We start from the raw sequence: 22,856 nt of genomic DNA, 5'->3' as shown, positions 1-22,856 counted from the left end.
CCTCCCTGGCCAGGGTACTACCCTCCTCAGACCCAGGGCACTCCAGTCACAGAGACAGAAAAGACACTCATATTTATGCTTTAATAAAACTAGAAAGAGAAAAAAATCAAAGGGATTAGACCAAGATCCGGCCATGGACACTTCCTACCACGGCAAGGACTAGTCAGGTCACAGTATTTGCTGCCTGCAGCCCTGAGGGCAGGGGGATGGCAGCCCCCCCAACTCAGCAGAGCAAGGCAGGGCTGTTCCCCACATGGTTTTATTGCTGGTGATGCCCCCCGGAGAAAGGGGCTTGGGAGACCCTGAGCAAGGGGGCCAGGTCAGGCGCCAGCTGAGTGGGTAGAACAGCCAAGTTCCACATCACACCTGCTCCCATCCTGGAGCATGAGCCACCCACAATCTCCCACACTTTCCTTCACGATCTTTCCCTTGCTGGCTCCATCCCAGCCAGGATTGAGCTCACAGACCCCATTTGTGACAGGGAGGTTTCTACTACATGTTCCTCTGCACAGTTGCCCCCCACAATCCCTCCCAGTTAGTGACAGCTCATGATTTCAGCTCCATTTTAGACACAATTTAACAACCTGACCCAGGTCTGGAGATACCCAAGTCCCAGGCCTGCAAATCATCCCTACCATCATCCAGCTTACTCTGCCTCCACTCCCCCCATGCTCCCAGCACTTAGCACCAACATGGAGCAGCCAGTGTTTGTCAAAGCACCTTCCCCAGCCACTCTTCGCTAGGATGAGACCACTCCTCCTCTCATGGAGGTCCCCCATCTCAGAGACACTGTGCTGGTGGTCAAGAGGCTTGTTCGTGCAGGAGAAAGGCCCACAGAGGTGCATGGCAGATGCTCCCAGGGAAGAGGAGCTGGCATATTCCAGCCTTGGGCTGCCAGAACTAGTCTCCATCCCTCCAGATGAACCAAGGAAGAGACCTGCTGGGCTCATGGTTTCTTGGAGGCTCCTGAGCCTCCCTCCACAGTTTTATTGGCTAAAAGCTCCTTCTCCCCCTTCATTTTCTTCAGCCTGGCCTTGCTTTTGGAAGATGAGAAGGAGAGCGAGGCCTTGCTGAACTCCAGAGGGAAGATACCCACGTCCCCGTCAAAGCGATTCTTGGACACCTGCAGGTAGCGCTTCCCTGGCCCCGTCACCAGCTTACGGTCCTGCAGGATGAGGACGTTGTCGGCCTCCTGGCTGGCCTGGGGAGAGGAAAACATCTTCAGGGGGCTGCCAGCAATGCTGCCAGAGTCACAGGCCTCAGATATGCTCATAAATGCTTGCCCAGCTCCTTTAAACCCTGTTACAGGGCACCCCAGGCCACAGCAACTCCAGCATTTCCCCAACACCAGCCCCTTGCGCCCTGCTGGAACATCCCAGTGACCCACCAGGCACACCCTGGGGAAACGGGATCACAGGAGGGTTGTGCACAGAGAGCACCTCCTGCCCACTACTGCAGGGTTGGTCAGCATCCTGGAAGAGACCAGAGTACTCAGAGAGCCCATCCCCGCACCCTCCCTGCCTCCCTCTTTAATTATCTCCTACTACATTCCACTCATAGTCAATGAGTATTAATTAACTGCACCTAAAGCCCCAACAGAGCTTTAGCTGACAATGGGTTTGCTCTCTGCCTGCATCAGGACTCTGGGAGACATCCTACACCTTTCAAGTGCCCAGTCATCATCCAGGGTGCTGATGGGATCTGGGGATGACTGCCCAACATATCCTAGCCCCTTCCTGGGAATAAGCTGTGCCCAAGGGACAGGAAAGGCCACCCTGGCCCAGCTCACCTTGGCAGAGCCGAAGATGGAGGCTGTCTGCAGCTCCTTCTCATCATCCTCCTTGCGAGGATGGATGATCAAGGTGATGTGGCACGTGTTGTCCGTGGCAAACTTGCGGAAGGCACCAACGACGTAGTCCTGGGCAGCGAGCCTGCCACAGCAGCAAGAATGGGGTCAGGGGCTGGCATTGCTCAGTGGCTGGGGGCATTGCTCAGTGGCTGGGGGCAGCAAGGTGCTGATCCCCACAGCAGGAGCCATCCAGGAACATGGGCTTGCTCTCCATGAGGCAACCAAGCCTACATGGGAAGAGGGATGTGGCACGGCAGGGATGGCTGGTAACCTGCTCACCCCTTCCCACCTCTTCCTCCCTAGGAAGTGATTGCCCTTTAATGAAACACGGCAGCCAGACAGGAGTAAAGGGGACACCCTGTGTGGGTCCCCAGCCCCTGCCGTGACACCTGACAGAGACAGCTCCAGCAGTGAGGGTGGCAGAGGTAGGAAGGATTAGACTGGAGAAGGGCTACCTGTCCACAGAGAGGTGCTCGTGTCCCATCATGAACTGGAGATTGTCGACGACCACGTGGGTGATGTCGTACATGTAGACTGCGTGCTGCATGGTGTCAATCACTGTCCTGAGAGGGGAGACCAGGATCAGCCCCAGGGATTAGTGGAGGTGGGGATGGGAATGCTGAGCCAGGCAAAAGGACGCAGAAAAAGAGCTGGAAGGTACCAGGCTGGGTCCTGATGGGACCTGGGCACATCTCACCTCTGCCTCCCCCCCGTATAACAGGTGCAGCCCCATCCCCACAAGTAAAGGTAGCTGGGATCAGGAAGACCCAGCTGCTGCCCACACAGTCCCTGCCCACTGCCCTGCAATCCCCCCAGCCCACGGGAATTCTCAGGGCATATGGGGATGCATGCAGGTGCCACAGTGCCTGACGAATAGAAGGAGCTGGAGGTGCCTGTCCTCCCTCTTCAGCAAACAACACCACTGCAGGTAAGCAGGGTGTGGAGGTACATGTCCTGCCATGGGCACAGGCTGGCTTCAGAGCAGCCACCTAGCACAGGGTCAAGTCCCCTCCTTCACCCCCACCGCAGAGAGAGGCTGCGAGAGTCCCCATGACTGGTGGTTGGCCACACAGTCCCCACACACCAACCCTGGGACTTCAACAGTCCCAATGTGCCTCCTGCCAGCCCCAAATCTGTGACTCACTGCGGGGGAAGAGCCCCAGCTCCCCAGGGCCCTGCAGCACATGCCATGAGGGGTAAATGCCACTAGGAATGGAGATGCAGGACCATACTTGATGTTCTGCTGGCCATGGAAGGTCATGAAGTAGAGCGGGAGCTCCTCGAAGCGATCGGCCCACTCATCGTACAGTTCTAGCTGGTCTTCCAGGCGCCGGCCAGCGAACTGCGTCAGCATGATTTTGGCCAGGCGGACATTGTTGATCTCAAAGCTGCCCCACAGCGTGCACACTCCCTGCATGCACAGGTCCAGTGCATACTCGCTGATAAACGTGGTCTTCCCACTGCCCGTTGGGCCTGGTACAAGGACAACAACAGGAGAAATTAGCTGGGGGAGATGATCTGACCCATCCTGAATGTGCTGGGGGGTTGTTTAGAGGTGGAATCACCAGGGAGCAGGGTAAGAGAAGCCCAACTGCAGCACTCACACCATAAATAAACTTCTCGTGCCACCTGGGTGCTCTGGCGTGGCCTCCCACAGCTTGTGGGTCCCCACAGGTCCCTGTGAAGGGCTGGGCAGCCAGTGGGGTAAGCACAGGGAGGGCTCAGACAGGAGGTGGCAGGCAGGAGCAGGAGTAAGGGACAGCCCAGGACTTCCTATGCTGTCCCAGGCAGGGAGCCCATCACCACACTGGCATGCACGGTCCCACCACACTGAGAAATGCACCCCAGCCTCTCACACACTCACAAGACAGGCTCAGTCAAAGCCATGAGCAGAAAGAGACCTGGAAAACTCGTGAAGCACCACCCCCAGGAGGGTAAAGCCACCAAAGACCCCTCTGCTCCCCCTGTCCACAAGTCATTGTGCCCGCTACCTGTGAAGATGGTGAGCTCCCCTCTGCGGTGCCCTTTGAGGAGCTTGTTGAGCTCGGGGAAACGCGCCCACTTGACGCCAGACACCTGCTCAGTGTTGACCAGCTCCCCAAACACCTCCTCGCGCAGCTGCCGGAAGGAGACGATGGATTTGTGGCTGGCAAGCAGGGCAGAACGCAGGATTTTGGTGACGTTCAGGCCCTGGTTCAGAGCCTCCAAGGGCCGGGGCTGCAGGTTGCCAGGGCGCACCAGAGAGCAGCGCTTGAGGCTCAGCTTGCGGGCAAAGAGCTTGGCAGCTTCCCAGGAGCGCAAGTCCTCGCCCAGCCACAGCGTGATGCGCTTGAACTGCTCCAGGTAGGGGAGAAGGGTGGGAGGCAGGCAGCTGGCCCCCCGTGGCAGGGCCAGGGTGGCCACTCCTGCACTTTGGTGCAGGGCCAGGGCATCCAGCTCCCACCCAGTTAAGACCAGCTCTGTGTCTCGGCGGCCAATCAGGGGCAGCCCAAAAAGATTGCGATAGGAATCGAAGCGCGGTAAAGTCTCTTCCACGTAAGTTATCGTGCTCCCCTTCTTCTCCACCCTCACGAGCTTCAGGCCCTTCAGGGTCGCGTTCTGAGGGCTGAACCAGGGGAAGACGAGAGACCTGGCAGTCCTCAGATAACGCACCCCGAAGCGTTTCAGGGTGGCATCTGTCACCATGGAGATACCAAACAAAGCCTTGGTCTCCTTGATCTCCTTCTCATCCAGCAGCTCCCAGAGCGGCAGAGCCCGTTCCCAGATGCAGCGGGCATCCTCGCGAGCCTGTCGCATTTCCTCCTCCACCTCCTCCGAGCTGGCAGGAGGAATGGGAGTAACGCCACGGTGCCGCAGCTCCACGTTAGCCTGGAAGTCCTGCCAGGTACCCTCGGCCAGGGTGGCTGTGCACAGGAAGCTGCCCGTGGTCTTGTCAATGAAAAGCGTGAACGGGGCACTGGCGGACAGCGGCTGGCCCCCGCCGTCGCCGGTGAAGAGGCTGGGGGTGTGCAGGCAGCTGTAGCCATCGTGGAAGGGGATGTCCTCCGCCCGCAGGTACTGCCGGATCTCGGTGATGGAGACGGAGGGCGCAGGCCCGTCGGGGGAGGGCAGCACGTCCTTCTTGTAGCGCCGCTGGCCGAGGCGGCCCGGCGCCCCGGGGCTCAGCGAGGCTCCCTTGCTCCTGGCCCCGCCGCACAGCAGCGGCAGGAGGCGGCTGGCGGCTCTGCCGGGCCGCAGGGGCACCAGCGCCATCCTGACCGCCCCGGCACCCGCCCGCGCCGCCGCCGCTCCGCATGGGCGGCTGCCCCGCGGCCCCCGGCCCCGCAGAGCCGCTCAGGCCGCAGCCCCCACGTGCGTCCGCACGGACACCGCCATTGCGGCTCCCGCTCCCGGCGCGTCACTTCCCGGCGGGCCCGGGGCGCCCCGTCCCGCCCCTCCCGCCGGTTCCGGCTCCGGGTGAGCGCGGAGCCATGACGGGCCGCGGGTCGCCCAGCCGGTTCCTGAGCGCCGTTCTGCACAACGGCGTGGGCCGGTACGTGCGGCAGCTCCAGCGCCTGCAGCTCCTCTTCAGCCCCACCGCGGCCGACGCCCGCGGCGCCAGGTACCGCCGGCGGCACCACCCGACTGCCGGGGATGGGGAGGGGAGAGCCTGGGGACTGGGGGGACGGGTTTTCCCTTGGTCCTGTCAGCGTGGGCAAGGGACAGTGCTGCTGCCCCTGATCACCGGGCAGCGGCGGGGTGGGACCCCCAGCCTCCTGCGAGACGGGGCAGGAGCTGGAAGGCGGCATCGGGGGCACGACTCCAAATTCTGCGCTGTGACTTTTCCTGTGGGCTCGGCACGGGCGGAGGGTGACCCTAACCTGGCGGCTATGGCGATTCTTCCCCTCCTCTGGCCCCCAGAGAATTCGTGGAGGAGGCGGCGCAGGACTTCGCCCGGCAGCACCCCGATGTTGTCCTCTACGTGAGCCCCCAGTCGGGCCTGGGCCCGGCCCGGTGCTGCGGGCCGAGTACTGTGAGTGCTGGGGGCCTTGGGGAGGGGATGGGGGCGAGGGTCTCCCTGCCTGCCCCGGCTCTGTGCTACCTCTGCCCGGCACAGACGGTGCCGGGGAAGCTGCTGTGGGATGGGGATCAGCAGCTGCCCCCCGGAGGCTGCAGAGTGGGGGGATCCCGGCCTGACCCCCACGCTCTGCTGCAGTGAACGGGACGGTGCGGGACGAGCTCATTGCCAGCAAGACGAGTGAGGAGATTGTGCAGCTGGCCACCAAGCTGGCCAACCAGTCTGGCCTGGACATCATCCGCATCCGCAAGCCCTTCCACACTGACAACCCCAGTGTCCAGGGCCAGTGGCACCCCCTCACCAACAAACCCTCCATTCTCACCATCCAGGGCCCACGCCTGCAGCCCCAATAAAGCCTCGTCCACCCCCATGTCTCTGTATCCATCTCTCCTGCCTTTAGAGGGAAACTGCCACACCATGTCCAGACAGAGCCGTGTTTATTGCTGGGGGGGATGTGGAGCTGTGCATGAGGAGTGCCAGACACAGAGTGATCCCCCTCCTTGAGGGGTTGGGGGTGGTCCGTCGGGGTGGCTCACGTCCCCTTCTTGCAGCAAAAACAAGGGCTGGGGCAGGGTGGGAGAGTGTGCAACTCTTGCCTTTTCCTGCTAAGCCTCACTCTCCTGGAATAGGAGACCTGAGCTGTAGCTCATGAGGGACCCCAGGGGTTATCACCCCTCTCCTGTTTCCCCTGCAGGGCTGAGCCCTTGGCAATGTCCTGATCATGGAGGTACGAGCAAGGAACACAGGGGAAGACGTGGACCCTCACACGTCTGTCCCTCCCCAGCTTCTCCAATATCACCACACTGTTCCTGGAGCACAAGATGCTTTTGTCACCCCCATCTCTCAGGTTCCCTCAGGAGATGGCAGAAATAGTTGGGAGGATTTAGGGACCATGGCTGCTCCTGGAAAGTTCCATAAAGAGAAGGCTCTAGAGGGAGGCAGCCCCTTGTCCAAGGTTCTTTTTCCTCACTGTTGGAGGACATTTTCTTGCCCACATGTTTTCTCACAGGTGACAGGGCTGTGCCTGAACCCCAGTTCTCCAACAGCACCACACAGGAGGGCAGAAACACATTGTGCTTGGGGCCACAGGGGCACTGCAGACTTCAGGGGCATGTGGATGCTGCGCTGGTCCCTTGTCACGCTGTGGTGGCTGCCAGTCCTGCTGCTAGTGCATCTTGCTGCCTGCTGCTGCATCCAGTGCCCTGGGGAAAGGGAGCAGAGCTGTGTCAGGGTTGGAGGCCCTGGGAAAGCCACCTCCCCACGGCACCCAGCCCTATATTTCACCTGTGGCCTCTTCGCAGTGGGCATATGCCCCTTCACCAGCTGCTCCAGGGTATTCAGGACATCAGCTCCTCGCCCTATCTCCTGTCCCTCGCCAAACCATCCTCTCCCAGAGAGGAAACCCTGAGGAGGCAGATGTGGGAGAGTGGGCAGGGGCTGGAAGCCACAGAGACCACCCCTCACAATGTGAGATGTGTCCAGGGCCCCTCTCCTGCCTGAGAGCCAGCAGCTGGGGAAACCCCACCAGCCCTACATCGGGAAGGGATCCCATGCCCTGTGAGAGGCACAGTGTGTCAGCCCTCAGCCCCCCTCTCTGCTCTTCACCCACCTCTCAGCAGCTATCCAGCTCCTGTGTGCCAAGGGACGCCCAGCAAGGCTGGCCAAGTCCACATGACCACAACAGCGTCTCTCTCACGCCTGGACGAACAGACAGAAACTCTCCCTCCCCATGGTGTCCACCTTCAGCCAGGTGCCAGCTCCTGTCTCCAGCTCGTGGCCACCGTCGGTGAGTTTTTATACATAAATAGAGCTCCAAATTTAAATAGATACTTTTTCCTTTTCTTGTTTTCTGTACAGCAAGTCTCAAAAGTGAGTGAAAAGCCAAAGGAATGGCCGAGCCCGGGCCCGGCCCAGCTCTGCCATCCAGGAGGTAGTTTTGCCCGAGTCTTGTAACACTGCTGGCAAAGGGTGGGAGAAGGGGCTGGAGGGGAGGAGGGTCCCACGGGCAGGACCCTCCTCCCCAGCCCCTACACGGAGCTCTCGTCCAGCTTTTCCACCAGTTGTGTGTGTTTTCGCTTCTCCAGAATTTTGCTGAGCTCCTCGGTGAAGGATGCGCTGTAGAGCGGGGAGACCAGCGGCTCCTCCTGCTGCTGCAGCAACATGTAGCTGTTGCCATTCATCTTGCGGAGGACATTGGGCAGAGCCCCCACGCCGTTGGTGAGCTCGGCCGGCAGCGGGGGTGGCAGTGGGGGCACAGCAACTGGCAGCTCCTTGACTGGGGAGGTGGCAGCCGTGGGTGCCTCGCCAGGGATGATCCGCAGGCAGCCATCGGGGTAGGTGAGCTCTTCCTCTTCCTCCTCCTCCCGGTGGCCCTTGCGCAGGCAGTTGGCTGAGACGGTCTGCAGCTCCACGCTGGCTGGCCGTGGCTCCCCTAGCACGTACTTGCCCTTGCGCTTCTCCAGGCAGGACATGTACAGGAGGATGGTGCTGAGCACGGTGCAGAGCACCACCAAGGTGACGATGGCAGAGATGTAAGCCACCTTCATGTCGTTGGTCGCCTGGCTGGCAGCATGGGGCGACGGCACAGCTGTAGGGCTGCGGGGCAGCTCGGGCAGTACGGTGAGGCTGTAGGCAGCCAGCAGTGTCCGGAGACCCTGCTCCTCCCGTAGCAGCGGTACTCGCCGCTGTGCTGGGGCAGCGTGTCCGTCACCAGCAGCCCATCCACCCCCACGCGCAGCCGGTCTTGCCCCGTGCCCAGCACTTCGCTGCCGTTCAGCAGCCACACAGCTCGGGCTAGGTTGGAGCGCTGGTCGCAGGGCAGCAGCACGTCGTCCCCCTGCAGCACTGTCCGGTTCTTCCACAGCAGGGAGCCTGTGGGGACACGCACTGCCTTACACCTCTCTCAGCCACTCTAAGGGATGCTGGACACCAGCATCCCCACGGTTCTGAGGGGCAGCAGAGACTCACCCCGTCCAGAGCTGCTCCGGCATCCCTTGTTGCCACTTTGAATGTCCTGCACCAGCCCTATTCTGCAAGGCATGGGGGGCTCAGCCATAGAGCTTTGGCTGAGCCAACCCTTACAGGGGTCACAGCCACCAGGAGACACACTGTCAGATGCCAGGCCTTTGGGGTTGGCTCTGGGGTGACTGTGCCACGAGGTGACATGAAACGGCATGGGATGGGGCAAGTGGAAGGTTCATGGGGACCCGGCTGGGGACGGGCAATGCATCCCTACCTGTCCGTGGAGGCGATGGCGCGGCAGGCCCTGCCATCCCAGGCACAGTAGGGGTCCCGGGCGAGGATGCAGTCGTAGCAGGAGGCGTACCTGGCGCAGGAGGCCAGGGGCACCTGCACAATCCCGCTGGCTGCCCCCACATACAGGCTCCTCTGAGGGGGAAAGGGCTGGCTCAGTATGGATCTGGCATGGTGCTGCTGGGCTGTGGAGTGCCCCAAGGTGCCCAGAGACCCCCCCAGCCCCACAGCACAGCTCTCCCTTCATGGCTGTGCATGAGAAGGGCCCCCAGCTCCCAGTCAGTGCTGATGAGTGCAGCTGGCAAGGAGGTGCGGGGCCAGGCTGGTCTGTTTCCCCAGGCTACCCTGCTGGGGTCCAGCACATATCCTGAGCTGGGGTGACCCATGAGTCACACCCCCCCAGTCCCCCAAACAGCACAATGTCAGCTTCACAGCACAAGCATGCCCTGTGTGTGGTGTCCCCCTACTTGTTCTACCCCTCACCTGGATGCTGGAGATCACCAGGCTCTCCACAGGCTGCACGTCCCTGAACACCTGCACCTCCTCCACAATGTGGATGCCAGAGTTCACCACCACAGCCTTGTGGATCCAGCCATCCCCTGGAGAGCAGAGCAGGGGTTTAGGAGGGAGTGTGAGGTGTGCCCTTTGCCCAGCAGAGGCCTATCAAACTCAACCCACACTCACCCGTCCCCATGAAGAGCACATCGTAGGAGCGGCCATCCAGGGCCTGCACCCTGTCTACAGCCATCTGGCTGTATGCCACATTCTTCTTCACCAGGAGCGGCTCCCCGCCGGTTGGCTTCACCTCCTCAAACATGAGTGGGTGCAGCTTGACAAAGTCCAGGACACTGTTGGGCAGGTCCTGCGAGGAGTTGTAGCCCTTCCTGCGGGAGTGGTCCGTGATGCACTGCCCAGGGGAAACGGGGGTCAGAGAGGAAGGCGGCTGCCCTGTGCCCCCCCCCATTCTGCACTCCTAGGCACTCACGGAGCCAGGCCGGGGCTCAGGCACTGCACCGTCGTAGCGGGACCACTTGTGAGCCCAGTCCTGGTACTCCATGTAGGGGCCCTCGAAGGCATGCTGCACTGCTGAGATGTTGTAGCGGCACACGGCCGAGGCCTCCATGGTCCTCCTGAGGGGCAGAACCTCACCTAAGCCTGGGCAGATACATGGGTGCTCCCAACCAATGCACCCCCGGGTGCCCAGCACCTGCCTGCACATCCCCTCAAGCATCTCTGGCTCCCCTGGTGCTGCAGACTTTTAGCCCCAATCATTTTGGCCACTGCCTCACTCACCACTGTGCTGAGAGTGTGAAGGCAGCGTAGAAGACAGTGCTGGCCCAGCCGCCCCCGTCCAGGCTGCAGACACTGCGCAGCACCTCGTAGTAGGGGATGTAGCAGACCAGGCGCGCCTTCATGAAGGACGTCCACTTGCGCTGCAGAATCTTCTTCCCCCCCAAGTCGCTCTGGGAGGGTGCAGGGAGCATTTCTGCACAGGCTGGATGGGTGTTCATTCCCCTCTGCCTGTGCCTCAGTTTTCCCACAGGTGCAGGCATGCTGCCTCTGCACCAAGAGGAGCAGTGCTTGGTTCCCTGTGGCTGGGAACATGCCTACCTTGCAGACACGGGCCACCCGGGCCACTCGGGCCACCTGACTCTTGTCAAAGAAGGATGTGGTCTCCTCTCCTGCCCGCTCCGTGAAGAAGTAGTAGATTTTGTCATCGTCACCCACTGGGCTGTCCTTGCTCTCCCGGACCAGCACAGAGGCCACAAACTCAGCATCTGGGGACATGGCACGAGAGGTGGTGATTGGAGACCAACACAGAATGGGGAATCCTTCCCTGCTTCAGTTCCTTCTCATAGCAAACTACACAGCACTCCAGAGTCACCCCCCACACCTGCTCCACACTCTCCAGGGCAATGCACAGTGTCCCACAGCCCATGATACGGGGACATCTCACCATTCAGCCAGTGCAGTGGGGACTCCTCTGTCTTCAGTGGCCGCTGGTGCAGGTTCCTCCGAATGTCAGGGAGGCTCCGAAACTCATAACGTGTTGCCGTGTACAAGCCTCCATCTGTGCAGGGCAGGTGCCCATCAGCATAGCCCTGCAGCCTGGGGCAGCCCCACAGACCACCAGCATCCCCACGCCCCAGGCAGATGAGTAGGGGGAGGACCAAGTCCTGATTTGCTAAGGCCTCTGCACGTGGAACCCACCCAGCTGGCACCCCTCAGAGGGGTGCTGGTGATGGGGCCATGGTCAGTGGCATCCCGCATGTCCCCACCAGCCCTGGAGAGGTGCTGCTTACCCACAACGAGGCCAGTGTAGCCACGGGCAGGGTCATATGGGCACTTCTCCTTGCCTTCCTCAAAGTGGGATGGCAACACGAACCTGCTGGCATCCTTGAGGGGGACAGGGAATCAGGTTAGACAGGAGGGGACAGACCCACCTTGCCTGCCAGCCTCAGGCTCTCTGCAGAGGCTGCTAGCAGGGACAAAGTGATGCCCACAGCCATGCCCTTGTCCAGGTAAGACAAACTCCCCCCAGCACCCTCCAGCTGGTCAGAAACCGCACAGCCAGCCAGAGTCCCCAGCCAAGAGCGGGTAGAGGGCTCTGGGAGGAAAGGGAACCCCAGTTTGGCATTGCATAGGCACTGGGCAGGAGCCAAGCAGTGTAGCAAGTATTCCCAGATGGTGCTTGGCTGGCAGATGCTGCTCAGCCAGCCTGGGTCCCCCCCAGGTGCTGTCCATGTCATGGCAGGAGTTACTTTCTTTGGGGTTTGCACTTCAAAGCATGTCAAATGATGGGGCCCTTCCAGCTTGGCAGCTCCTCCACCCAATTTCCAGTGTGTGTGATGGCCAAACCAGACCAGCAGCACAGCCATGGGAACAGGCACAGCCTCTCCAGGGCTCCCTGGCCACACTGCAGACGTAGTCCCGGGGCCCCTTTGCCCCCCATCTCAGGGAGGGAGGTGGGCGAAGGGCAGTTGAGTCTCCATTGACTCAAGGAGCTACTAAAAGGGGGTCAAAGTCCCACTGCCAGTAAAACAAGGCTGCTCATGGACACTGCCATGAGTCACAGCCATGTTCAGACTCCCAGATTGGCACAGGAAATCCCTGGGGAGGGGCTGCTGAGTCAGTCCTGGCCCTGTCACCCTTCCCTGGGCATACATACCACCTGCCATCAGCCATTCTGCAGCCCCTGCTCTGGGAGGGGACTCTGCAACAGCAGGCACTGGAGAGCAGCTCCAGGGCTGGTGCATCCCATCCTGCTGAGCCCACGTTTGTCCCCCATGGTGCTGATCCACCCCCAGCCCTCTCGCTTTGGGGTCAGAGTCCAACCCCAGTGCTGGGGTGGGGACTTATGGCATCTGCATCATGGTGGCCATGCCCTCAAACCTACTCACCCCAGCCTCGGGGTCACTGACCCCCACCGCAAGCCAGGGAGGGGCAGAGAGCGAGTGGGGCTGTGGGTTGACATGGTGGGACAGGGGCTGCACCCCTCTGGTGGGGTGACATGGTGGCAGGGGACAGGTGGCAGCTGTGGGTGAGCCGTACTCACGATGGCGGCGCAGAGCGGGTGGAAGGCGTAGGTCCCGCAGGCGTAGAGGTGGGTGCTGTTCAGCCGCTGCAGGAACCGCACGTGGTTGAAGCACTCGGTCTGCGGAGGGGGAGCGCAGGCGTTACAAGCTGGGAGAAGCAGGGGCAGCCCCTCCCCAGCTCCCACCCAGCAGCTCTACCTTGTTGTTCTTGCCCTTCTGCAGGCAGTCCATCTGCTTCTCCGGGGAGGCTTCCCAGTGGATCTGCAAGGGGAAGAGAGACTGCTACTGCATGACCCCTATCGCTGCATGGTTCCCCCTGTCACTGCAAGCTCCCGCTTTCATCAGAGCCACCTGAGATGATAAAATCCTTATTTATTTAGGGAGGGACGGTTGCTCAGAGCACAAGATGGCACCCTGCACACATCCCAGCAGCCTGGGGTGAGAGTGTTCCTACACCCCAACCTGTGGGCAGACATCCCAGAGCACTGCAGGAGCCTGGAGGATTTTGGGGTATCCTTCTCTGGGGCAGCAAAAGAGTGTGACCCCCCCTGCCCCTCGTTCTGCTGGTATGCCCCTGAAGCAGGCACTGCTGAGCTTGGGGATGTCTCCCACTGCTGTCCCCATGCTGCCTCGCTGGGGAGAAGGACCAGATGTCCACAGGGGACCTGGGGACAGACCTGGAGACATCACCTGCAAGCAAGACCTGAGATGGCGAGGGGGAGGTTGAGCCATCTGGAGGTTGAAGGGATAGAGTGGCCACGATGGGGATTGGGCAGCGTGGCACAGGAGAGGACAACCAGCCGTCGGCGGGCAGAGGCCGGGCTCACCGTGCGATGGGAGCCGTCGGCCACGTCACTGGAGTTGAGGGCGAAGATGGCTCCCCTGGCGCCCACGTAGAGGATGCCCCGGTCGTCCTCCAGCAGCAGGGTGCTGTAGTTGAGGGTGCGCGCGTTGAAGCGCCGGACTTCCGACAGCTCTGCAAAGGGAACAGGGGGCTGAGGGGGACCCCAGGGCAGGCACAGTGTGAGCCACTGGGAAAAGACAAGAGAATGGAGTTGGAAGTGGGTGGGATGGCACTCACTGAGGTTATCAGGCAGACAGTGCTGGGTGACAGCAGGTACAGCAGGAGGAAAGGCAGGGAGGAGGTTTGGTAGAAGGCAAAAGCACTAATTGGGCTCAGGCTCACAGAGGAAATTTCCCTCTGCTAATTAAAGCACAGCTCAGGGGTGGGAGCTGCAGTGTCCATGCTGGACACAGACCTGCCATGGTGTTTGGGGAACTGCTGAAGAAAGCAGAAACATGCCAGTGACCCTGGCTCTGAAGTGAGGCCAGCCAGCCCAAAGGGAAGGATAAAAAAACCTGAACCAGAACTCCCATGCAAGGGGAGCAATTCTGCAGGGGGCTGAGTGCTCCTGCCCACCAAGCCAATGAAACCATCCAATTTGGGGTGCTGAGAAGCATGACATAGGACTCAGCCCTGGCCAGAGGGACCAGCAGGAAGTGAAAATTCTATGAGGCTTGGGACACCAGAGGGAGCTGGAAAAGAAATGATTCCCCCCCGCTTTCCCAGAAAAGAGGCATCACCTGGAGAGAAGAGGGCACCCCAGCTGCTAATGAAACTCTCCCACCATCAATTGCTGAGTTGAGCCTTACTAATGAGGTCAATGAAGTCATGTGGATGCCCAAGGGACAATGACACTGCTGGGCTCACTGACACCACAGAGGCTGGAGACCAAGAGCCCAGTGGCAATTAGAGAAAATCATGGAAGAAAGCTTCCTGCTGACTATTTGGGCCATAAGATCCCAGCCTAGGTGTGAGGCCCAGCTTAGGACACCCTTCAAGGGCTGCTGGGCAGGGCCAGGGGTTGGTCAGGGCTGTCTCCCTGCACATCCTTGTCCCTCTCCGGCTTTTGGGGAGATGACTTTGCCATGCTCCCTTCTTTGGGGCACCCAGTACCAGACAGGCATGTGGGCTCTGATTTCTGGAGCCCAGGGGATCAGAGGCCCCCATGTAGCCACCCTCCCATGCCGAGCCCCCTGCTCCAGGGGGTTGGCAAAGACTAGATGCAGTCACAATGCACCAAAAACAGTGCCAGCAAAATTCCAAACCTCATGCTGCCACCAGGACCCACACCCCCTTACCATCAAAGGTGACTGTTGTCCTGGGGGTGGCATCCAGGTCGGTGGCAGAGCGCCGTGATGGGTAGCCCATGGCTGCTGCCGCCATGAAGAGAGTGGTCAGGAGATGTGCTGGAGCTCCGCTCATCTTCCTGCTCTCTCGGCAAGGGCAGCCGCCTCAGCCGCTGCCGCCGGGCCAGCACAGCCAATCCTCGGCACGGGCTCTCCAGCTCTCTGGGACAGGGCTGGCCACCAAACCCTCCTGAAACACAGAGCACTGGGTCAGACACTCCTGCTGTCCCAGCACCTCACAAGCAAGCAGGCTTGGGAAGGAGCCAGCTGCATACACGCATGGATGCTTGACCCGGCACGGCCTCAGACCAGGGATGGCTTCAGGGAAAAACAAACCCTCATTTGCTGAAGGGGAAACTAAGGCATGGCACAAGGCATGGAGCCTGCAGCCATCACAGGGCATGGAGGGGAGTTTGAGCAGAGTGACCTTCTGCAGCGTCCCCCTGGGTCAGCAACCCAGTGGTGAGTTGCTTGCTGAGCACTCGGGTCAGCAGCTTGGAGGTACATTTTCCTCCAAGTTTTCTCTGCATTCATCCCTCATTCGCTCCCAGTCTTTTGCTCCTACAGATCTCCCTGACTGAAGGATATGTTTCAGCAGAGCCAGCTGATCCCCCACTGCATTTCACACTCAAAAAGCAGGCACTTTTGTCCCTCAAAAGCAGAGAAAGGGGCTCAGGGCCAAGCCCCTCTGTGGGTCTCTTGGCCCACTGGGGTACCCCAAGACCCACTCCCCAGAGCGGCTGCAGCAGGAATGGCAGCAGTGGGAGTCCTGGGGAGCCCAAGGTCTCCCCCTTCCCAAAAGCCCAGCTGACCATGTCCTCCTGTGCAAGATACTTGTCCCCAGTTTTGCCCCTCCTGAAATGATGAAACTCCTGAGGATTGAGGTATTGGGAAGGAAGCTCCAAACATGTAGCAAGGTAAGGTGAAGGAAAATCCATACAGGAACTGCTTGGCACCTTCATCAAGTCTTTTCCAGCGGAAACAATTTTTTCCTCCCAGTGTTTTTCCATGAGATTTCAGTTTCCTTTTCATCCCAAGCTGCCTTGAAGCTCCACATCTACTTCAGCTCTCACTTTCATGCATTCGATCCCTCACAAATAACCCCCGACCTTTCCCAGCTGCACTGAGCAAAGCCACTAGTTCATCTTGCAGGCACTAAGGAGGAAAAGGATGACTGGGTATCTCTGAGCTGGAGAGCTCCCCGTAAGTAACCAGCACCTATATATTTGCTTAGAGGTTTATAAATATATATATATAAACCAGATACCTGACCCTGTAGAGAAGCTGCTCAAACACGCTCACTGCAGACGATTTCCCTGAAGCAAATACTTTGCCGGGTCCCAGGAAGAGGGGAGGTAAAACCAAAGTGAAAAGGGCTTTGGGGCTTCAAAGGAGAAGTGAGGGGCTGGATGTGGATTCAGCCGTAGTTCTGCAGCTTGCATCAAAGTACTGCTTCCTTCAAGGGGTTTCAGACACAAACCTCACACCTGCACTGGCTGCTGCCCCAGAGCATTCCGGGAATGGGGCAGATGGGAGATGTTTCTCCCTGCTGCCTCACTGTCCCCCGGGCTCCAGAGTAGCACTGAGTACCCAAAGAGCATCCAACCCTGGGTGCAGGCAGGATGCTGCCTGCAGAGCTGAGCTGCTTGGGGAGCAGATCCCAGAGCAGGCTCCCTCCATGTTACTCCTGTTTCCAGGATGAGCCCTGTACAGACCGAGGGTCTGCCCATGAATGATGGCACAGCAATGCAAGGCAGCTGAGTGCAGATGGAGGTCAAGAAGAAAGTATTTGCTCTGGTGACACCATGTCTAGCACGAGCCAAACCCACCAAGCTTTGGGCAAAGCAAGTGGTGGGGTCACACCTAGAGCACCAAAGCACCCTGGCCAGCCCTATGCTGACAGCTCTCTGTCCTGCCAGTGGGAGCAGGGCCACTCTGGAACTTGCAGGGACCCTTCCCCAAGCCTCCACATGGGGACATGAGTCTGGAATCATGCATAAGCCACAAGAGCTGGTCTACCTCAGATGGGAAAGGAGAGCAGGGGAGAAACCTCCTTAGGACAAGGCAAACAATGATCCCTCATAAATGGGTAACAGCCATGCATGCTGCTGGGCGTCCTGGCCTTATCTCCCCTGCACAAACAAGCCCTGAACTTTGCCTGCTGCTTGGCTCCCGACATGCCGGGGACTGGAGCCGGGAGTGCGGCAGGGATGGTGCTTATCACAGGGCCAGCATGGCGCTGTGAGCCAGCCCCGGCTAACATTTAACCATTGTAAGCACCAAGCCAGCACAGGGGGGAAAACCAAACGAATAAATTAGACTGGGGAGTTGTGCAGGGTTCCTAGCCGGGCAGGGGGGAGCAGCCTCCCATGCTGTCAGGGCTGGGCTCTTCTGCTTTTTCCAGGGAAGCAGCTACACCCATTTCCAAAGGCTCCTTTGCCCGAGATCAGATGTAACTTTGTCCTAAAGAACATTTAATCAGTTATGCTGTAAGAGCCAGTTAATATTTTACTCAGAGAAGCCTGTTCCAAGCCTCCCTATTTTTTTTATTTTCTAGTTTTTATTTTTCATACCTAGGGTGGGGGAGAAAAAGCAATAAGGAACTGAAACCATCCTTGGCTCCCCTCAGGTCAATACCCTGGTCTCCAGTCACAGCAAACACCCCCAAACCCATCATTTCCCCCTTGTCAGGGTGCAAGTTCTAAGCTCAGGGTGAAGCCAAAGGCTCAGGCAGGAAGCAGAGGAGGTCTTGATCTGTCGGACCCACCACTGGGGCTAGGGGCAGATGGATTACACAAGTCCAACACTTCAATGAGAAATGGAAAAAAGCTGGGAATGGAAACATCAGAGTTTTCTCTGGGGAAGGGAAACAAAAAGGGGAGAGGAAGAGGCTGAAAAGCAGCAGCAGCTCCAATGGAACTAGGAGTTTAAGAGAAAAACTGCTCGGAAAGCCCACCCCATCCCCAGGAGTGAGCTCCCAACTCCCTTGGCACCTCACCTACTTCCCAGCACGGGGGGGCCAACATAGGACCTGATAATCCAGCCTCAGCTCCCACGTCGGCTGGCAACGCTGAAGAAGCAGGACGGTGAAGGCAGGACACAGCCGCAGGGCTGACGGACACTCCGAGAGGGACGAAGCCAGGAACCAGCTGCTCTACTCACAACATGTAACATCCACAGAGGCAAAAGCCCACCCTCCTACCACTGGCTATCAGTGCTCCGATGGGCTTCAGCCACAGCTCCCAGCATGGAGCCAGACCCAGGTACCGTCTCTCAACAGCAGGATGTGTTTTCTGGTCCCTGGGGAATGCCAGGAAAGCACTGGGGCGGCACAGGCGTGCAGGCGTGGGTGAGCGCGCAGGGGAGCGAGCGAGCCCCGGTCAGGTCTGACTGGGTTTACTGGGTCACGACGGAAGCTGTGTGAGCATGACTGTGCCGGCCTCAGCCTCCCACCGGCAGCCAGCACACAGCACACCCAAACGGGCTGGCCCAGTCGGCACCTCCTTAAAATCCCCACGACCAGCGTCTCTGGAGGAGCAAAAAGCTTTTGATGAGTGAATTTCACAGTCTCACCAGCCTGGATCTGGCCAAAGAAACTAGCCAAAGAAACCAGCCAAAGCTGTCACACACCTCAACAGCCACTGCAGCAGGGCTTTCTGTGGGCATAGGGGCCCCTTCCCACTGCCCCATGGTCCTCAAAGTCACAAGGCAGCAAAAGCTGGGAGCACACGCTATTTGCAAGCTGCAGTGCAGGGAAGCTGCGCTGTCTGTGGGGCTGGCAAATATGGAGAGACCACAGACGGGATCTTATGGACCCCCATGGATGTTTCCTCATCAGCACAGCTAAAAATTATGCCAGCTTTTTAATTTCAGAGGAACTCAGGAGAAAGAATGGAAGTGGTGGGTGGGAGCAGCACTTTTCCAGCTTACCCCCAGCATCCATTCTGGATGGCAAGACAGATTTGCGGAGTGGGATAAGACACTTTCCCATCCCACCCCTCCCAAGACAGCTTCTGTTTGTTTCACCAAGATCTAGTAAAGCCTAAGCAGGCTCCCAGAGTGGCTGCTGGACATTTCTCCTCTCAGGAGCTGCTCCCCTTGGCATCACAGACTACTACCAGCGAGCACTGCTGGTTGCCCAGTGGGAGCCAGGGATTTCCAGAGGGTGTTACCTGGGTTATGGAGTTGCAAAACAGCCTTAACAAAACCCCCATCAGGGACTGCACCAGAGGACACCATTTGCACTTTGCTTTTTCAAGGCAGCCCAGCCCAGGCACTCCAAACCCCATGCAGCCGATTCCACTCTACTCACTGGGGCCAAGCCTGGCACATCCCCCTGCAGCCACTTGCATTCCCACTGCCACTGAACTGTTCTACCCTCCAGGAGACTGGCTCAAGCTGCCCTCAGGTTCAGCCGAAACAGCCCGACCCATTCCTGGTGCGGGTGGGGGGAAAGGCACCTGCTCCAGGGGATGAGGTGGGGAGAGCTCCCGGCTCCCAGGCATGGGAACAACCAGTAAGTTATGGGAAAGGAGCCACCCAAGGACGGGAGACAAGCCTAGCCCCAGCCTGGATGCGAGCGCAATGTGTTTTGGGCCCCCCTTCCCTGGAGGCGGCAGACCTTGAGTGGGAAATCCTGCGAGATGTGGGAAGAGGAGCCAGGATGGAGGTTGCCAGGCAACTTTAATTCAGCCCTTGATGAACTTCCAGCACTTTGCTTCTGCTGCAGAGCCCAACCAGCAAATGATAAAACATCAGATCCATCCCAAGCCCATAGTGTCCACCTGTCCATCCATTTGTTCGAGGAGCTTGCCCCTGGCCTCATGCCTGGGTTGCCCTGCAAGGACATGGGTATCCTGTGGCAGCATCCCCAAAGGCCAGCACAAAACAAGCCACTGTTCCCTTTTGCAGGGGCAGGATTTGACCCGTGGGACTGGGCTGGTGCTGCTGCACAGATATTTCTCAACTAGACAGAATTTTTGTCAACAGCACAAGAAAAAAAAATGCAAACTCGTCAAAAGCCCTCCGGGAAGAGGGGACCCATGCTGGGTCAGGGAGAGAAGGAGCACAGTGACCTCCTGGGAGCCCCTCCCTGGGTTTATTTTAGTTGCTTTCTTTAAACAAAACCAGGCTTGACCCTGAGGTGCTTCAGCAGACACACACAAGAGCTTCCGCTGTTCAGGAAGCAGATGTACTTCTCCTTTACCCAAATTTGGGATTTGGGCACAGAGAAGGGGAGGAGGAGCTGCAACATCAGCTTCTCTCACAGAATATCCTGCCCTGCTCCGGGCACAGAGCCCCCATGCAGAGCACAGCTATCATGGAGCCAGGGAGGCGGGTGGCAGGCCATGGGAACAGACTCTGAATTCCCACAGCACAGTCCCCACCAGCCACCAGCAGAGCCCAGCACATCCAGAAGAGAGCACCCAGCTCTGATCCCAGAAACATCGCAGTGGGGAGAAAACACGCAAAGTAGCAAAGTGATGGATGGAACAGCGAGCGGGGACAGTCAGGGATGCAGGCCGGTTTAAGGGGTGCCAGTGCTGGAGGGAGCCAAACATCCCTGAAAAGACAAGCTGAGCAGTCAGCAATAAAACTAATAACAGCCCCATTTCCAACAGATTTGCCCCCCCAGCACCACACCTTGATCGCCACCCCCCTGCTGCATTCCTGTGGGGAATGCTGCCCACCCCACAAGGAGCAGGGATACACGGTGTCCCCCCTGCATGGCTGCAGGGCTCAGGGTGTGTTAGCTTCTCCCAAGCTCCCTGTTTTCACTAATCTCACAAGAACTCGTTCCTCTCCTCCATCAGGTCGGGTCTGATGTGGAGCAGGAGGTTCAAAGGGGCTGCCAGGCAGCAACGGAGCTCAGTGCCAAGTCCCCATGGGACCTCTCCAACCATTCCCATCCAAACCTACCCAAAAAAGTCCAACTGAGAAAATAAGGAAAGCTGCTCTGCCCTGTGCCATGGCTGCCAGGCACAGGGACAGCTCTGCTCCAGCTGCTCCTGACACGACACAAGCAGACAGCAAGAGCACAGTGTCCAGGACAGCAGAACAGATCACTCCTCCACTGCCCACCCTAATGGAAAACCCACGAACACCATCTGTTAGTTCCTTGCCTGCATCCAGAGGCCTTGCCCAGAGCTGGCCTGGAAGGGTGCCAGGAGGGGAGGCTGAAGGGCAAACCCTTGCAGCTCAGTCGTAGGACCAAGAGCACCAAGGGATGCCACAGCCAGCCCAGACCCAGAATCCCTGGACAGAGCAGCAAAACTCCCCTCACAGGAACAATTCCTCATTGCTGAAGGCCATTAGCTCTTGCACGACAGCAGTGAGGACACAGTCCCTGTGGCTCTTCCTTCTCACACAGCACATATGTCCCCTTTGGAAACACCACAGCAGCAGCCCTGGGTTGACCCCACAGCCTGGGAGCACCTGAGAGTACAGCAGGGAGTCATGCAACAACCGGGAAGTGAAACCGGATGGTGCCGAGACTCGGTGGCCCCGCTCTGACTTCACCCTCACACCTCCAGTTCAGGACATGGGGGAAGCAGAGTGCAGCCATCGAGCCCTGGGATGTGGGGTGCAGATCCCTGGGGCTCCCACCTCCTCCATCATGAGGAAGAGGCAGGCTCAGTGCTAGCAACATCACCTCCAAACCCCAACATGTTCCATCCTTTCTTCATTTGCCGCATGACAAGCTTCACCACTGGCCGGCAGCCCCTCGGCAGCCTGGACAAACGAACAGACAGACAGCCCTCCACATCACAGCAAATTCTCCCAGCAAGGGGGCGTCTGGATCCAAGTGGCTCAGCACTAGATGTGATCTGCAATCCAGCCTTCAAAGGCTTTGTGGCTGAAGCACATTGTCTCCTCAGCAGAAGCAGCAACATAATTGTAGAATTAAATTCCCAGGAACAATTAGAAAGAAAATGAGAAAAAAAATCCCAACCCTAAATGTAAAAGGACATCTCAAAGCCAGCAGATTTCAGGGTTTTGTAAAGCATCTGAATCCATTTGCCTGTCCCTGTGGCTGCACTGTGTTTCATTTCACTGGGCTCATACAATGCAAGACGGAATTAACTCGGGTGTTTGTTTAGAGCCGGTTTGTCTTCCAGTTTTTTTCCAAAGCCAGGTTTGAGTTTCAAAGATGTTTCTTGGCAATGCCTGGGGTTCCCACTGTCGGGACGGTGCGGGGTTTTCCCAAGGGGAAACAAGAGGCTCAGAAATCTCACACAACCTGGGGCCCCCTTGGAAGCGGGGGCAAGAGGTGGAGCACAACCCAACTTGTCTGGAGTGAACATGGGGCTTTCTGCTGCAAGCTTGTTCCTCTCCCTTTTATTTATTCCAAAGATAAACTGTTTTCTTTTCCAAAGTCCTGCAAAACCAGATGACGGGAGCAGTTTTAGGGCTTCCAGCTTCAACATCTTGTTTCCTTTGCTTTCCCTCCAACAAAGCTTCAGTTTAGGGTCAAACCCAATTTTGATATTCCACTTTGCATTCAAAACTGCACAGCACAAAGCAGTAACATCTTGCCTTTCCCACAGTTGTTTGCATACCGCCAGCTTTGCTGCCCCAAAATCAGATCCCCACATTATTTACATGGGCCGGGCTTTGCAACAGGCAAACAGTCGCCCTCCAACAGGTAACGGAGGTGGGATTGTACCTGGAGGGAGCTTTTAAGCAACAAGAAAAGCAGAACCCAGAGCACACCCTGAATCACGAAGCTGCATCCCGGCCCCCACACCGGTTAGTTACCTGGTGCCTCAAACCCTCGGCCTCCTTCATCTCTGGACAGCAGACCTCAGGCCCCAGGAGGAAGGAGGGGGTAGGTTTGGTGATGACCTTGCTACGGCAAAGCCCTCATGCTTGTAAACCACGAGGAGCTGGTGGCACAGCCAGCCAGGGAGGGACGGAGATGGCAGCACTTCCTCCTGAAGCACCAGCCAAGTAGGGAGCTCTACCTTTGAAC

The 22,856-nt window shown here is 58.5% G+C and overlaps 3 protein-coding genes across 3 annotated transcripts in view; 1 reads left to right on the top strand and 2 right to left on the bottom strand.

Annotated features, from left to right (window-relative positions):
* Window positions 1-62: 62 nt before the first annotated feature.
* Window positions 63-5,204, bottom strand: TWNK (twinkle mtDNA helicase). The gene is made up of 5 exons (XM_010412944.4): window positions 3,841-5,204; window positions 3,082-3,322; window positions 2,305-2,412; window positions 1,790-1,931; window positions 63-1,201 (listed from the first exon to the last, which is right to left on the bottom strand). Exons 1-5 carry the CDS (start codon window positions 5,099-5,101, stop codon window positions 947-949), a joined length of 2,007 nt encoding a protein of 668 aa, XP_010411246.2. The 5' UTR covers window positions 5,102-5,204; the 3' UTR covers window positions 63-946.
* Window positions 5,205-5,274: 70 nt separating this feature from the next.
* On the top strand, window positions 5,275-6,277 carry MRPL43 (mitochondrial ribosomal protein L43). Its single transcript, XM_039554411.1, is given in 4 exon segments — window positions 5,275-5,450; window positions 5,750-5,828; window positions 5,831-5,861; window positions 6,045-6,277. Coding segments are annotated over 4 exon segments (456 nt in total). The 5' UTR covers window positions 5,275-5,319; the 3' UTR covers window positions 6,260-6,277.
* Window positions 6,278-6,326: 49 nt separating this feature from the next.
* SEMA4G (semaphorin 4G) overlaps window positions 6,327-22,856 on the bottom strand; it is a 29,463-nt gene continuing 12,933 nt past the window's right edge. Inside the window, 17 exon segments of the mRNA XM_039554407.1 lie at window positions 6,327-7,108; window positions 7,191-7,310; window positions 7,516-8,571; window positions 8,574-8,777; window positions 8,874-8,935; window positions 9,142-9,293; window positions 9,642-9,757; window positions 9,843-10,065; window positions 10,144-10,288; window positions 10,452-10,621; window positions 10,770-10,936; window positions 11,116-11,229; window positions 11,462-11,555; window positions 12,715-12,813; window positions 12,893-12,955; window positions 13,522-13,670; window positions 14,837-15,074. Coding sequence (XP_039410341.1) covers window positions 7,934-8,571; window positions 8,574-8,777; window positions 8,874-8,935; window positions 9,142-9,293; window positions 9,642-9,757; window positions 9,843-10,065; window positions 10,144-10,288; window positions 10,452-10,621; window positions 10,770-10,936; window positions 11,116-11,229; window positions 11,462-11,555; window positions 12,715-12,813; window positions 12,893-12,955; window positions 13,522-13,670; window positions 14,837-14,960 — 2,520 coding nt within the window. The 5' untranslated portion in view covers window positions 14,961-15,074 and the 3' untranslated portion in view covers window positions 6,327-7,108; window positions 7,191-7,310; window positions 7,516-7,933.

The sequence above is a fragment of the Corvus cornix genome, chromosome 6, assembly GCF_000738735.6.
Source record: "Corvus cornix cornix isolate S_Up_H32 chromosome 6, ASM73873v5, whole genome shotgun sequence".
In the NCBI taxonomy this organism is placed as follows: Eukaryota; Metazoa; Chordata; class Aves; order Passeriformes; family Corvidae; genus Corvus; species Corvus cornix.
Note: the sequence above shows the minus strand (reverse complement) of the source record. Positions and strands in the feature narration are given on the sequence as shown.